The following is a 15,152-nucleotide window of genomic DNA, read 5'->3' on the forward strand; positions in this document are numbered from 1 at the left end:
ACTTTACACATCTATATCTAACTATACACGTGTCTTCTCAACCCCGCTAGCTGGTGTTTTATGCTTTTTTTTAAAAAAAAGAAAAAAAACAATTAAATGAAATGAAATGAAGTTAAATTATCTATTTATTGTCATGAGTCATAGTTTACCGTACGGTGGAGGAGTTGAGAATTCCGTTGGGGAGAAACGGAGTGAAGTGGAAGGTGGAGGTGGGATGTTTGACGCTGCACCTCACTGCTCCATTCCGTTTTTAGATGTATTTTCATTCCCCACTCGCTTCTTCATGTTGCCTCCCTCATTTTTTCACTTCCCACTTCTATCATCATTACCATTTCTGATTGCCGCCTAACAACTGGTCCCGTGTTGCTTTGATACGGTACGCAACGGGATGCGAGGCAATGGCATATATATATATATATATATATATATATATATACAGATGAATATTTAAATATAAATAAATATATTTGTGTATGTGCGCGTGGGATTAATGGGAAGTTGCCGTACGGTCAATTGAAGTGGGCTCATTGTTTTTAGTTACACCTTTTTGTTGTTGTTGTTGTGGGGTTTGTTTCTTTGTTACTTTTGCGCTGTTGTTGTTGATGTTTAAACAATACTTTTCCCCCTTTTCCCGTCTTACTTCCCTCCCTTTTCATATCCTACTTTTGCTGTGTGCGTCTCTATGAGTGCGTGTGTGTGCGTGTGTGAATGCATGTGCTCCTCTACTTCAGTGGAACCTGTGTTTTTCTTTCTTTTCTTGTGCTGTGGCTGAAGGAGAATTTTTGTTTGTTTCTTTTCGTTGTTGTTGTGATGTTCTGACCTTTGGGTTCCTTTACTCTCGTTGGTCTGCCTTCAGAAAAAAAAAAGGTGCTGTGGTGGTGTGTTTTGATTTCAGAGCATGCCTTCTTCCATTTTCTCTTCCTCCCCCTTTTTTTTTCGTAAGGTCTCGGAACGGTTAATTAGGTGGAAAATAATGAGCTTGCTCTTAAGGGAAGAAAGAAAATGAAATTCCTAGTGATAGCCTGATTTGCATATGTTCATGCATCATTGAATGGGGAAATGAGTTGCCGGATGGGCGGATGATGATTTCCACATGATTATGATGGTGGCGAATGAGAGAATAATTTAATAAAAAAAGGAAGGGAGGTGACAAGGGAAAGGGGAAAGGATAAGGAGAGCAAGGGGAAGAAAAGGGAAAGCTGCCCGGCGGACACGATATAACGTAAAGAAATAGCAAGGGAATGCACGTAATTTATGCGATGAAAGGGGGGGAAGAATAAATCCGCTGAGTGGCTACCGTTTTCGGATGTGCGCTGCGTCATGTGGTTTTGCCATTTCTGTCGTCTGGATAAATGTTGCAGTTGCTCCCGATTCCTTTCGTTTATTGACAACGATTTCCACTTTATTTCCATGTTTGTCAAGGTTCGGTGGGTGGAGATATGTGATGGTGGTGCCCATACATCTCGTAACGGTATTTTCGCCTGTGCATTAGTTTGTGCGAGCTTCGCTTTCCCTCCCATTTCTTTACTTTTTTCCACTACTACAACTCACTTAATTTTTTTTTTACATCTTCCAAATTTAGACTTAGTTGATCGGGAGGGCGCTCGCTCATCGGTGGTACTGTTGCACCTGTGCACCAACGAGAAAATACGGAATCTGCGACCACTGAGACCCCATCGGACACGGGAGACACGATACCGTAGGGAAGTGAAGTGGTGGGAAGAGGGAAAGAAAGAGCGTGTATACGTTTTCCCAAATCACATTGCGTGCATGGGCTTATCCCTTTCGTCAAATATACATGATCATCCACAGACGCATACATTTTTTCATACGTATACACAAACTCCAGTAAGAGGGGAGAAGGTGAAGTCGCAGAGAAATGACAACAAAAAATAGGCCGATTGAGGAGGCTGCAGCGGTGTACATACTGCGCATTATACATACTATACTTCTTTGGTTGGGTGTTACTCTCGGCTCCGTACTCGTCGTATGTTCTCAACCACGCTTTGTCCCCATTCGGACAGCGATCTCGAGTTTTGTTTATCTTTTGGCCTCTCTGTGTGTAATATTCGTTAGCATTCTGGAACTCAAAGGTCATATTTCTACCATCAGCGGTGTAACTCACTGGATGGACAGAGTGGGATGTTCCTATTGGTTTTTGCTGCTATTTATCCGGTGCATCAAACCCTCTCATGCAGTGGAATGGGTCGCTTCTGCACTACTACCTCTGCTGGTGCTAACTGAATGGGCCGTCGTGACGACTTATATTCTTATTTCCAGCACTTATCATCCTGTTATTACCGTCGATCTTTTTCTTACGGTTCTCCATACGGTGGTGTTTACCGCCTTTGTTGGCCTGGACCGTTTGATGATCAGCGATATTACCGTCATTTTCTCTGCCGCTCGTGCCGCTCAGGATGCAGACGCTGTTGAAGCCTGTGGTGGAAATATGGGTATGTCACGCAGTGGCCCCGGAAGCTTCAGGTCTGACGATATGTTGGAACTGAGCCATGAGCTTCAGAGTAGTGCCTCTTCTTATTCTTCAGCCCTCTGCAGGGGTAATTCACGTTGTTATATATTACGTGTGGTGGCACGCCGCTGGGGCGGGACGTACGCCGTGCTTGTATTTGTGCGGCTTCTTTACGAGTTTGGAGGCCTTCTCCCAGCGCATCTCTTGCGAATACTGGTAGACAACTTGTCCGTAGTTGAAAATAAGCACGGAAAGAAACACGGAAGTGATGGGCTGTGTATGGCAAGTGTTATGATCGTGGTAATTATTGCTTACAATTTAATATGCACCTTTCTGCGTGCACACTACAGAGTGGCTTTGCAGAAAATTGTCTTATACACTCGTGGTCTCCTAACTTCAGAGCTGTTCCGCTGCACACTGTGTCGCCGGAAGCATCTATTTGACGGTAGAACGCAGGGTGATATTATGAACCACCTCTCATTGGATGTTGCGCGCGTAGCTGATGCAGCAAGTTCTTTTAATGATCTCTGGGCGCTGCCACTGCAACTCTCCCTTGCGTTGTACCTCTTGTACATACAAATCTCGTTTGCATTCGTTGCGGGTGTGGTGGTGTCAGTTGCACTGATACCCATCAACATGTGGCTGACGAAGCGCATCCAAGGTGTCATGAGTGAACTCATGCGGGAAAATGATGAACGTGTCCTGCGAATCACGGAGATAGTGAGGAACATTATTTACGTCAAAATGTGTGGCTGGTCGCAATTAGTTCAGCAGTGGGTGAAAGAATCACGTGATCGGTACTTGGTGCATCTCAGGTGGCTCAAGTACTTGGATGCATTCTGTGTCTTCTTCTGGGCAACTACGCCTACACTTGTTTCACTTGTAACATTTATAACCTTTATTTTGATGGGTGGGGAGTTGACACCCGGAAAGGCTGTAACCGCGTTAGCCCTGTTCAACTCACTTACAATGCCGTTGAATGCGTATCCATGCGTCATTAATGGTCTCGTGGAGTCGTATGTGTCGTGGTGTCGGCTTAGTCCCTTCCTGGTAATGCGACCAGACGCATGTCACGGCGACTTGTATGGTTTTGCGTCAGGGGAAAGTGACTCAGGCACCAAAATGTTTACCGAAATAACGGAGGAATACCAAGACATGGTGGTGAGTAGCGAAGAGATGCCCTGTGCTTCCTCATTGAATGAAATACAACCACTTCTTCAAGCAAAGGGTTGTGTTGGCGAGATGCGGCGGCAGCGTCTCGCGGGGATCCATGGGCTTCCTCATCCCTTCAGAAGAAATCACGATTTGCTCATTGATATCAGAAGCGGCGTCATAAGGCTCAATACGCAAGGTGGCGCAGGGTTGCCGCGACCCAGCTTCATGCTTCATATTCCAACCTTCCAAGCGACGAGCGGTCAACTTATTGCCGTTGTGGGTGTTTCTGGGTCGGGGAAAAGTACATTTCTTGACGGTCTTGCAGGTGAACACCTGATTGACCCAAATGATGCCACCGGCCACGCGGCAGTCTCACGCTTCTCCACGGCTTATGTCGAGCAACAACCTTTTTTGATGTCGGGAACACTGCGGGAGAATATTTTGATGGGACTCATGTACGACTCTGTGCGCTACGAGGCGGTTATAAATGCTGTAGCTCTCACTCAGGACCTTCAAACTTGTTTCTATCCCGATGGTGACACTTTTCTCGTAGGGGACAGAGGGATCCGACTAAGTGGAGGGCAGAGGGCACGGGTTGCTCTTGCGCGTGCTCTATACGCGGGAAAGGAGTTATATTTAATTGATGACATCCTTGGCTGTCTTGACCCAACAGTAGCGCGTCACATTGTCACAAATGCCCTCGTTGGTTCAGCAAAAAGCGGGAGTTGCGTTATCGTTGCCACACACAACCAGGAGCTCGTTGAGCGGGCAGATGTAGTGTACAGGTGTGTGGAGGGTCAACTTCTTTTTTCTCAGCGGTTAGTGAAAACAGCTGCTACTACAGTTGCCGAGCCAAGCTCGCCGGCGGCTAAGCCACATGCAACCCAACAACATGTGGCGTTGGCTAATAATGAGAAAGGTCATGGAAAGGTAGGCAATGTTCTAGGTGATGTGCCATGGCCCTCGAGCGATAGTTCACCTGCGCGTGCGCCCGTCGCAACGCCAGAGAGCGGTTCAATAGAAGCGGCAGAAGTTCTGGAGACATCTAAACACGGCACTCTTGCGTGGGAAACACTGGCGTGTTACATCGGTCGGGTCGGGTGGAGGCTGTCTGCCTTCATTATCATATCTGCCGCTTTGATGCAAATATCTCGCAATGCGGGTGACCAGTACGTTGTAACGTGGGCTAAGAGTGGTGATGGAAATACCACGCGATTCATTTGGTCATTGGCCATCTTAGCTGGTGTGAACAGTGTGTTGGCGCTTGCGCGTGGTTTCAGTTTTGCTTTCGGTGGTCTGCGGGCCGCAAAAAGGCTACACAATGAGTTATTGGGCCACGTGATGTCTGCCACGTTTACCTTCTTCTCAGACACGCCGCCCGGCCGCATCATCAACCGGCTATGTGGTGATACATACACCATTGATGATTCACTGCCATTCATAATGAACATTTTGTTGGCGCAAACGTTTTTACTTTGCGGAGCGGTAGTCGTAATATTACTCAACTCCTCGTCGTTGCTAATAGTTACACTCATTCCGGTTTCTGTGCTCTACCATCGTATTCAATGTCCGTATCGAGCGTCGTCGAGAGAGCTGCGACGACTTGAAGAAGCGGCTAACGCGCCACTGCTCGATACAATGCGTGATGCGCTGGACGGTGGGGTAGTAATTCGCAGTTTGGGCGGTAGAGTGGTGATGTCTCACCTGCGGCGTGCGAGTCGAAACACGGATCTGTTGTTGCGAGTAAAGTTTAATTCCATGCTTCTCGGTGCATGGTTTACCATCCGGCTGGAGCTTGTTGGCCTCCTTCCACTTATTTTTGTAGGAGGCACCGCTATCTATTACCATGGCAGCGCCTCCGCCCCTTTTATAGGGCTTGCACTCGCCTATGTGCAGCCCCTGACGTCATATGTGGGAGGCTTGCTTGGTGCGTTTGCCTCCACGGAAACAGAGCTTATTAGCGTGGAGCGCGTGAGACAATACTTTTCATTGGCGAGCGAGGAGCCACGAACTCTGGGCATGTTTTTTTCACCTCCACTCTCCAACTGGCCCAGCGGTGGTCAAGTTGTTTTGAGCAACGTGTCAATGCGGTACGACCCAAGCGGACCGGAGGTGTTGCGGTCGCTGAGCTTTCATGTAAATGCTGGGGAGAAGGTGGCGATAGTAGGCCGGACAGGAGCGGGGAAATCTTCCATTTTTTCGGCGTTGCTCCGACTTGTGGAAATCGAGTCGGGATCCATCCACATCGATGGATACGACACTCGGCGGCTACCACTTGAGGTTCTACGCACCCGCTTAAGTGTCCTTCCGCAACAACCGTTCATCTTTAGTGGTTCACTCCGGCAGAACATTGACCCATTTGGGCTTCACTCGGAAGACGCTGTGCGTGACGTTGCAACCTCCGTTAAACTAGACGGTGTTGCATTGGATTACAATGTCACTGACAGCAGTCGCGTCAGTGGAGGTCAACGCCATCTGATTGCACTTGCCCGTGTAATACTCCAGCGGTCTCCACTGCTGTTGTTGGATGAACCGACTGCACAAAGTAGTGCCGAGGCGGAGGCAGCGTTGTGGAGCTCGTTGGCCGAACATCTGAGGAGTACAACGGTGTTGTGCATCACACACAAATTGTCACATATTGACTTCTTCGATCGTGTCATTGTCATTGAGAATGGCCATGTTGCTAGTGACGGAACTGTTGCTCAACTCCGAGCGGCCTCTGTGTGGCCGTTTTCGTCCCCCAATGCCGATGCTTCGCTCACATAAGTGCATAAGTTTGAGACATAAGCATCGTAAATGAACGAACCCACATCATACCGCGTTTCGGATGCATGCCTTTAAGTTTGGAAATCGTATGCTGCCATTCCCAGAGCGCGAGAAACTTTTCCGCCACTTTACTTCCCCTTGATGAGCGGTGGAGGTTAGCTTCCATTCCCACTCTGTCCCACCGCTGCTGATTAAAGAAGGACTGTTTGTAGGTTCAACAATGAGGCGGCCCAATGGTATGATTGCTATTTTAACGGGTGCTGGTATCTCTGCCGAGTCGGGCATTTCAACATTCCGTGATCAGAACGGCTTATGGGAAAACCACCGCGTGGAGGATGTTTGTACTCCTGCCGCCTTCCTCAAACAACCGACAGTCGTACAGCGTTTTTACAACGAACGCCGGAGGGCCCTTCTTTCACCGGAGGTGAAGCCCAATGCTTCGCATCAGGCGCTTGCGAGGCTTCAACGTGAATACAAGGATGGTCAAGTGGTTATCATTACGCAGAATATTGACGACTTGCACGAGCGGGCAGGATCAAGGCAAGTTTTGCACATGCATGGCGAACTGTTGAAGGTGCGCTGTACCGCGACAGGACGCGTGTTTGAGTCAAGGGAGGATGTGATCCATGGTGAATCGAAATGTGAATGCTGCGGAGTCGTAGAAACTCTAAGACCGCATATAGTATGGTTTAACGAAATGCCACTGTATATGGATGTAATTGATGAAGTGGTGCAAAACGCGGGGCTTTTCGTGGCTGTGGGTACTTCCGGTAACGTATACCCTGCAGCGGGTCTTGTGATGATTGCAAAAGCACATGGAGCAGAAACACTTGAACTCAACCTGGAACCCAGTGGGAACTGCAGGGACTTCGATCGGTCCGTTTACGGGCCGGCGTCTGTCATTGTTCCTGCTTGGGCCGACGAGGTGCTTCACGGAAAGGGTCCCGCGGCATGAGCCACCGCTCATTTTATATTCTTTCCTTTTCCTTCCCTTGTCTTTGCTTTATCCATTGTTGTTGTTGAGCTGCTCCAACCTCATCTTTTTGATGGCGTTCATGTTTTTTTTTTTTGTTCCAGGAACTTGCCGTTGCAGTTTGAGTGGCTGTGTTGGAGTTGTGGCTTTGTTATGTCGTTTCGACGAATAAAAATGGTAGAGCAAAAAGTTCGCATCTCCTTGTCTCTGTACTCTCCCCTCCATTTCGCCTTCAAGTTAATCTCCGCATTGCTTGTTATCGTCACCATTACTGCTGTTTTAATTTCGTCCTTTGTCTTTTGTGGACCACATAAAAACGTTGGGAAGAAAGCACGCTCACACACTCTACACCTAACCGGTAGCAAAAAGAAAGCAAGATAAAGTAACACAAATAACAGTAATACCTCGCTCTTTTCATCATCTTTAACCACTAAACAGTTGCCTGCGTAATATTCAGCACTAATGGGCTTCGGTGCAGTCGTCAGCTACTTTGGGCTCATCTTCTTGCTCACGGTGTTTATCGCCTCGGGTGTTCAAATCATGATGTACCCCACCTCAGGCGCCATGATGTTGGCGAAGAGTAACTTCCCCAAGTTGCTGGAAATGGCTGGCATTCAGTACCGCCTCTCTGTTGCTGAATACACCATGGTTGTGCAGGGCATTGGTGCTTCCTGCATTGGCTTTTCCCTGCTAATGCTGCTGGGCGTTGGTCGTTCCTTCTTTGCCTTCTTGCTCGCCGTTTTGGTTTCTCTGCTTACACTCGCCTTCCACATTGACCTCCGTGCCCCCACGAAGATGAGTGAAACGAATGCCTTTCAGGTCTTGAAGAATGCCGCCATTTTCGGTGGACTGATGTTTGTTGCAGGGAGCTCTGGTCGCTCCCGCGCCGCCCCACGGGCCGCCACCAATGCGACGGGGAAAGAAAAAAAGAAGAATTAACCGACTCATGCATGCACCGCTTGCCGGGTCACCCCTCCGTAGAGAGAGAGAAAAAAAAAAGGAACTTCAGTGGATATTGCAGCGAAGAAAGAAAGAATAGGGAGGAGAGGGGGTTTGCATTACGTTCACAAGGGTTGTTTTGATTGATTACCTTCCCCTTTCTGTTTCCGTTTCCTTTTTCTTTTCTTTTCTTTTTTTTTGCTTTGTCTCATCTCATCTTTTCTTTTTATCTTTCCTCTCCTTATTCCCCTCGGTTTTCTCTTCTTCGCGTACTTGCTCTCCTGCCCCCCTGCGATTTTTTTTTATTCCTTTGCTTTTCTCTATGAATTCCTTCCGCACCCGATTATCTTAGTTATTTACTTCCCACTGGCCCACTCCACTGTTGTGAGGGACGCCTGAAGGAAGTCATGTTGGGGAATGTTTGAATCACATGAATGAGTATTTGCAAAGAGAAGTAAACGCAGGTAAACAAAAAGTGGGAGAAAATTATATTATTTTTTTTGTGTGTGTGTTTCTTCCATTTTTTTTTTAGTGGTGGGAACTTTTGACAACAGGAAGTGAGGGGTTGAGAGAAATCTCAAGAGGGAGAAAATGTGGAACGGAAAGAAAAGAAAAGAAAAGAGAAACAAAGATGAGTATCTTGGCAGTTGTAAGGGGAGGAATGGGAGGAACGGAGAAGTAATGACAAGTGAATCGACAATACCTTTAAGGGAAGAAGAAAAAAAAAAAGAAAACGAAAAAAAAAATACATATTCATAACAACAATAATATTGTTAATAACACACGCACCCGTATACATATATGGGGAAGAAAAGGAAAGGAAAAAAGGAGGGGATCCACAAAACAAAAAAAAGAGGGGGATGAAAATGTTTTTATCAAGAGAAGTTTGGCACCATTAAAGGGAGGAAAAGAAACAGTCACTTCTGAAGTAAAAAAAAAGAAGAGAAAGATGCGAAGGTTAAACCCGACTCATTTTAAAAACAAAGAGGGAAAGTAGAGAGGTTTGGTGGCACATTTTGTTACGCACTGAAACAATTTTTCTCCCCTTTTCAACGAAAAAATGAGAGAAAAATGGAAGTGCAATGATGATGTTCGACGCCAATATTGTTATTGTTGTTAATTACGTTGCACTGCACAGGGTCGTAAAAATGTGAGGACAAATAGAAACTAAACTGGATCGAAACAAACTAAAGCACGAAAGACAAGAAGGGGGAAAACAAAAGAAAGGAAGAGGTAAAGAGATGATGGACTCAAAATCTATTTTGGGACCTCCTACCCCCAACTGGTATAACAGGCGTGCAGGGAGAGGCCGTTTATTGGCGTTATCTAAAAATGTAATATTGCATGTGGTGTGGGCATTTAATTGTAGGAGTGCAGTGAAAGCATGACGGGGCGGGCATTAGTTATTTGCCGGCCTTTAGCCATGTCCTTCAAATAAGCACTTGTTTTGGTTTATATATATATATATATATATATATATATGTGTGTGTGTGTGTGTGTTGACAAATATGTTTCTTCTCTCTTTTTTCCCCCTTCTTCTTTTTTTTTCTTTGAAAGAAAGAATTGTATTTGTTTCTATTTTTCGTCCGTACGTCTTGGCGCCGGGTATCTATCCTGGAACACGTGGAAGTTATTTCGGTTACAAGGATACTTAGTAGTTCACTGGCGCATCACCTACAGCGCGGCGCACTGCACGAAAGCAAACAACGGTTAGAAACGGTAGCGAAGCGCACGTAAGTTTGCAAAAACAAGCAAAACCAAACAAAAAATCAGCTGCGTAAAATAAGGGCACAGAGCAAGGCACAGAATAGTTGGAAAACAGAGGTTATATATATATATATTTATTTATTTATTGTATAGGGTGTGCGGGTACGCGTTGGTTTGCACCACTGCGGAGGTAACTAACCATGCTTCTTAAGGTGAAGACTGTAAGCAACAAGGTTATTCAAATTACCTCACTTACTGATGATAACACAATAGCGGAGTTGAAGGGTAAGTTAGAAGAGTCAGAAGGCATTCCTGGGAATATGATCCGCCTTGTGTATCAGGGAAAGCAATTGGAGGATGAGAAGCGGCTGAAAGATTACCAAATGTCCGCCGGTGCGACATTTCACATGGTGGTGGCCCTGCGCGCGGGTTGCTGATATATTGAGGAGAAACTCTAAAACAGTTTGCTTCGGCATCTCTCAACAACTCATCCCATTACCATGTGAATGGCGAAATTGCACAAAGCTGGTGTCAAACAGCAGCATACGGCGCTGCATGGTTTCTATCGGCTGCGTCGTGCTCAGATGGTTAAGAGGGAGAAGATTGACCAGAGGAGAAATGAAGGAAGTTAAAGGCCGTTCAAAGAACGAAATTGGTACAAGGAGGCAAAAAGTCATGAAAAAATAGGCTATTGGGGACCTTAGCAGACTCGGACCTCAGCGGTATATATATATATTCTTTCGTTTGTCTTGATTTTACTTTCGTTCACCCCTTTGTTCATTCCTAATCCTTTCTCTGTCCTCTTTTTCCCACCTCAACTGTCGCTGTGGAAAAAAAAAGACAGGGAAATCGACTGTTTGGAACACTGTTGAAATGGTGCGATACCAATGAGGCTCCACAGACTTCGCGTTTTCCGATCCTTCCTGATGCGCAACCGTTTCGGTTAATATATCAAAAGGAAGTGATGTCATGTGCGCAGGTGATTTTTGACCACTCAACTCTTAGCATACGCCAAAACACACACAGACAGACAAATAGTTTTCTTCTCTACAATTGAGTGCGGGGAACCGCACATTATCTTTTCCAGGTGCTTTCAAGAAGTCAAAACACGAGGACGAGGGGAGACTGTTTTTTTGGAGGTGGACAGAAAATCAACCCGCAGGTGAGGTTGCGGCAGCAGCGCAACCAAACCGGTCAGTCGGCAACTTGTGTTTTCCCATCGTCCAATCAAAATGTCACTGTGGCCGTTTCGTACGGGCAATGACGAACGGTTTCAAGTCACAAGCACAGAAGAAACAATATACGACGCCATAAAGAATGAAATGCCAGCGTACCCGTACGGAACAGAGGTGGACCGGTATCTGGAGTGGCGGTGGCGGCGTGGGTTAGTGCAAAGCATCTTTCCTGCCACATGCTATGGAGCATTTGTAGGCTTTGCGGTTGGATATCGTCAAGCGCGCGTGGAGGGTCGCTACATTGGTCGCTACAAAGTCGTGTGGCGCTACAGCTCAACGTTTGCAGCAGTTGGCCTCTTAACAACCGCATTCCATCATGTGCTTGTGGTGCGCAATAACTACCACGACCGTTTCTACTACCCCATGATGGCTGGTGCCTCCGGGGCTGTTGTACTCACAGTAGCCTCACAAATGGGGACGCTCGGTCAAGGCATGCTAGCCGGCTCTTTAGTTGGTGTACTCTACACCTTAAGTTGCTACGGCATGACATATTACCACAGGCGGCGTCTCAAAATGTTCCTTCGTCAGCAGCAGACACAACAAGTTCCCGTGCATAAGGTGTCTCCTGAGCTTCAACGCATGTATAGGGCCTACCTTTATGATAACAGACCGTTGGAGGAGAAAGACGTGATGGTGCGGCGGGCAGTTGTGCTCTCCATGAGTGAAGATGACACCTGTTTGGATGCAAAGCGGGTTTTGCAAAACATGACGCCGGAGATATACGACTGGGTGAATTTTCCTGACTGGTGGCCACTGAAGTTCCCTCAACAGACGGAAGAGGAACGAATGATTTATGAACGGCAGCGCGACGAGGAAGTGGAGCGGCGAAAACGCGCTTTCCTTGAGACTGATGATGGGGCCCTCATTAAGCGCGTCAATCGGGCAAAAAAATACAGAGATTTATAGCGATTTTCATTCGTCCGCGCCTTTGTGTAGCTAGAACGGTTCGATGGGCAAATGGACTTGTGATACCCATATCGTGTGTGTTGGCAATTGGATGAAGGTGAACGCAGACATCAAGTTCGGACAACATAGGCTCAGAATAACGTAAGGGAAAGTATTGTAAAAAGGTAGAGGGACCTCTCCACTACTCGCGTACCATTACGATCCTTCGCTGTTATTTTGAATCTTTAATTTACATTCCTGTCTGTATTTTGTCGTCTCTTTGTTGCTGTGTCGTATAGAGGAAGGGAGGGGGGGCTGCGCGGTTTACAATCTTTCGTTGCAGTCCAGGAGGATACTTACATTTGCACTAACTTGTAGTAGAAACCTCACCCGAGCAGATCGTGTCCAAATACCGGCTTACCACATACTCTCTCCTGTGTGAAGCAAACATTTCAACGGGGAGTAGGTGGAGAAAACTGGTGGGGGATGACCTTCAATGGAAGGTTTCGTGCGACGCTGCGCGGCATCAATATTAGAAATGCTTCAATGACTTCGTTGTCATTGACAGGAAGTCATGCACAAAAGCAGACGGTTTTAGGGAGCACTCCGGGGGCATTGGGCACAATACCGACAGTGGCCCTTAACGGAGTGAACCCACTGCCCCGTTACCGGCACAATCTGTTGTTTGGTACACTTTCATTTGGAGATCGCTGGGATCGTATTCAGCGTCGGTTGGCTGTTCTTGGGCGGGCGTCTACTGGAAATGTGGTAGTTCCGTTTAGTGACAGTGCTGACGCTTTCCGACGTATGTGGGAGTCTGTCGATTCTGCCAGTGATTCGGTCCTGTGGCAAACGTACATTTGCAAGGACGATTTCGTCGGGCAAAAAACGGTCAAGAAGTTAGAGGAAGCGCATCGTCGCGGGTGTAAAACAGAGTTGCTGTACGACTGCGGGGGAAACATAACTGGACGCAGGCGGCTGGTGGGTGACCTCAAAAAGTCTGGAGCTAACGTCATTGAACATCGTCCCATGTGGGAACATTTTTTCCCCTACTTCCTCAGGGGGATGAAGTGGGAGCTCAGTCCAGGTATACGTAACCACAGAAAAATCCTTATCGTCGACAACAAGTTGGGTTTCTGTGGTGGCCTCAATATTGGGGACGAGTACTGCGGTACGAGTGAGGGTGGAAATGGACGCTTTAGGGATACACATTGTGTCGTCATGGGTCCCGCCGTGATGCACATGCGCGAAGTATACGAAGATACAAAGGCGCCAAAGCCATGGAAATGGAGCTTAGCCCGGTGGCGACAGATTGCATCAGCGACAATGAACCTTCGGTACCTTGAGGGTATGAATGTGAAACATGACTACCTGGAGCCCACCACGACGTTTGTGCGCCAGGGCGGCGGTGTTTACCTCCGCCGCCAGATGGAGAGAGCGGAACGTAGCACAGTCCGTATGATGGAACGGATGCGATGGAAACGGCAGCGTGAGCGCCTGAATCGATGTCTGCTTACGCTCGCGAAAAACCTTCGCGAGGGGCAGGGGCTTGTATTCAAAGCCGCAACAGGTAAAGGCGATGACGTGGCAACCACGGATGCGGGAAGCAAGAGAAACAATGAGGTGTCTCATGGGCAATGGAAACTGATGAAGCGCCGCATCGACGAGTACCGCCAGCGTGCAATTAAAAACGCCGAGGAATCCTTTTTCCGTAGGTTGAGGGTGGTTAACCCATCGATGCGCCTCCTTGAAGACACCTCACCCGTTGCGGAAGCTGAGGCATATGGTCAAGCGCATGCCGCTGTGACGCAGGTGCTCTCCTGTAATCCCCACTCACGTGACTGGTCCATTCCTTATGCCTTTTGGCAAGTGTCAAAGTTTGTTCACCAGAGATTGTGGGTTACCACTCCTTATTATATGCCTCACAGGAAGTTAATGCGTGCCCTTCAGTTGGCTGCTCGCCGTGGTGTCGATGTCCGCATCCTCGCAGGAAGCAACCGGACAACAGACCCATGGTTCATGTGGTATGCATCGAATTATATCACGGGTATGCTAATGGCATCGGGGGTTCGCGTCTACGAATATAAGGGAGGGCAGGTGATGCACGCTAAAACAGTGGTAGCGGACAGCATATGGACCTCCATCGGGAGTTACAACTGGGACATGATGAGCAATAAGAATATGGAAATTTGTGTTTGCCACCTGGACCACAATTTGGCTCTAACTATGGAAAAGCAGTTTCTTGACGACATGAATGTGAGCGAGGAGGTGAACTATGAAGAATATCAACGGCGCTCCTTGTGGCTACGGTTCTCCTCGTGGTTTTTCTACACCGCTTTGCGGATCGCGGAGAAGTTCACGTTTCGAACCTTCTGGGATCCCGATCTCTCCTCCGAGATAGACTAGCAGCTCACGAACCGTGCCCTAGTTGTTGTTATTACTATTCTGATCTTTCTGTACCTGACCCCTGGCGCTTATGTACAGGGAAGTGTGAAGGAAGATTCTTCGTTACTGAGCGGATCCCCACTCCCTCAAGGTGTGGTCCGGCCAGCCCAAAAAAAAATAAAATATAAGTAAAGGCACGCGGCTCTAACTGTAAGGCGGAGTCTCGCGATTAAAATAGAATGGACGTAAAAACAGCGCACAAATCAGTCAGATTTGTTCTTTCTCTTCTCCCACTTTGTTTTTTATTCCCCTTCCCTCGCCACCATACCGCTGGGCCGAGCCACCGTCACCGCCATGACTTGCTCAACTAATAATACGTGTTGAGACCCACCACCAGTTGGTGGGTGGCCCTCGACGGATATGGGGAAGGGAGAAGGGGTGCACGAGGGTGTTAAACTTACACACAGTTTCTTACACGTTTATCGACACTTGAGCATCTGATTCTTATAATACGGAAAAAAAGGAGAAAGGAGGAAAACAAAGTGTAAGGGGTCTATTGGTTATTGACGGCGTTACTAATTCTTTCTTCACCATTGCGTGCGTAACATCAGCACCGTTATTTATTGATATATATATA

The 15,152-nt window shown here is 47.4% G+C and overlaps 5 protein-coding genes and 1 pseudogene across 6 annotated transcripts; all 6 read left to right on the top strand.

The window, feature by feature from the left end:
• Positions 1-1,879: 1,879 nt before the first annotated feature.
• Positions 1,880-6,391, top strand: TEOVI_000666100 (multidrug resistance-associated protein, putative; the record flags this gene model as incomplete). Its single annotated transcript, XM_067220854.1, has 1 exon — positions 1,880-6,391. One exon carries the CDS (start codon positions 1,880-1,882, stop codon positions 6,389-6,391), a length of 4,512 nt encoding a protein of 1,503 aa, XP_067076955.1.
• Positions 6,392-6,611: 220 nt separating this feature from the next.
• Positions 6,612-7,346, top strand: TEOVI_000666200 (NAD dependent deacetylase, putative; the record flags this gene model as incomplete). Its single annotated transcript, XM_067220855.1, has 1 exon — positions 6,612-7,346. The coding sequence occupies one exon, from the start codon at positions 6,612-6,614 to the stop codon at positions 7,344-7,346; it is 735 nt and encodes a 244-aa protein (XP_067076956.1).
• A 480-nt stretch (positions 7,347-7,826) lies between these two features.
• On the top strand, positions 7,827-8,303 carry TEOVI_000666300 (uncharacterized protein; the record flags this gene model as incomplete). The annotated part of the gene is made up of 1 exon (XM_067220856.1): positions 7,827-8,303. The coding sequence occupies one exon, from the start codon at positions 7,827-7,829 to the stop codon at positions 8,301-8,303; it is 477 nt and encodes a 158-aa protein (XP_067076957.1).
• A 1,907-nt stretch (positions 8,304-10,210) lies between these two features.
• On the top strand, positions 10,211-10,447 carry TEOVI_000666400 (ubiquitin, putative; the record flags this gene model as incomplete). Its single annotated transcript, XM_067220857.1, has 1 exon — positions 10,211-10,447. One exon carries the CDS (start codon positions 10,211-10,213, stop codon positions 10,445-10,447), a length of 237 nt encoding a protein of 78 aa, XP_067076958.1.
• A 795-nt stretch (positions 10,448-11,242) lies between these two features.
• On the top strand, positions 11,243-12,151 carry TEOVI_000666500 (uncharacterized protein; the record flags this gene model as incomplete). The annotated part of the gene is made up of 1 exon (XM_067220858.1): positions 11,243-12,151. The coding sequence occupies one exon, from the start codon at positions 11,243-11,245 to the stop codon at positions 12,149-12,151; it is 909 nt and encodes a 302-aa protein (XP_067076959.1).
• A 431-nt stretch (positions 12,152-12,582) lies between these two features.
• Positions 12,583-14,536, top strand: TEOVI_000666600:pseudogene (annotated as a pseudogene). The gene is given in 2 exon segments: positions 12,583-12,603; positions 12,605-14,536. Coding segments are annotated over 2 exon segments (1,953 nt in total).
• The last annotated feature ends 616 nt before the right edge of the window (positions 14,537-15,152 follow it).

This window comes from Trypanosoma equiperdum (assembly GCF_001457755.1).
Source record: "Trypanosoma equiperdum strain OVI genome assembly, contig: ctg_1253, whole genome shotgun sequence".
NCBI lineage: Eukaryota > Euglenozoa > Kinetoplastea > Trypanosomatida > Trypanosomatidae > Trypanosoma > Trypanosoma equiperdum.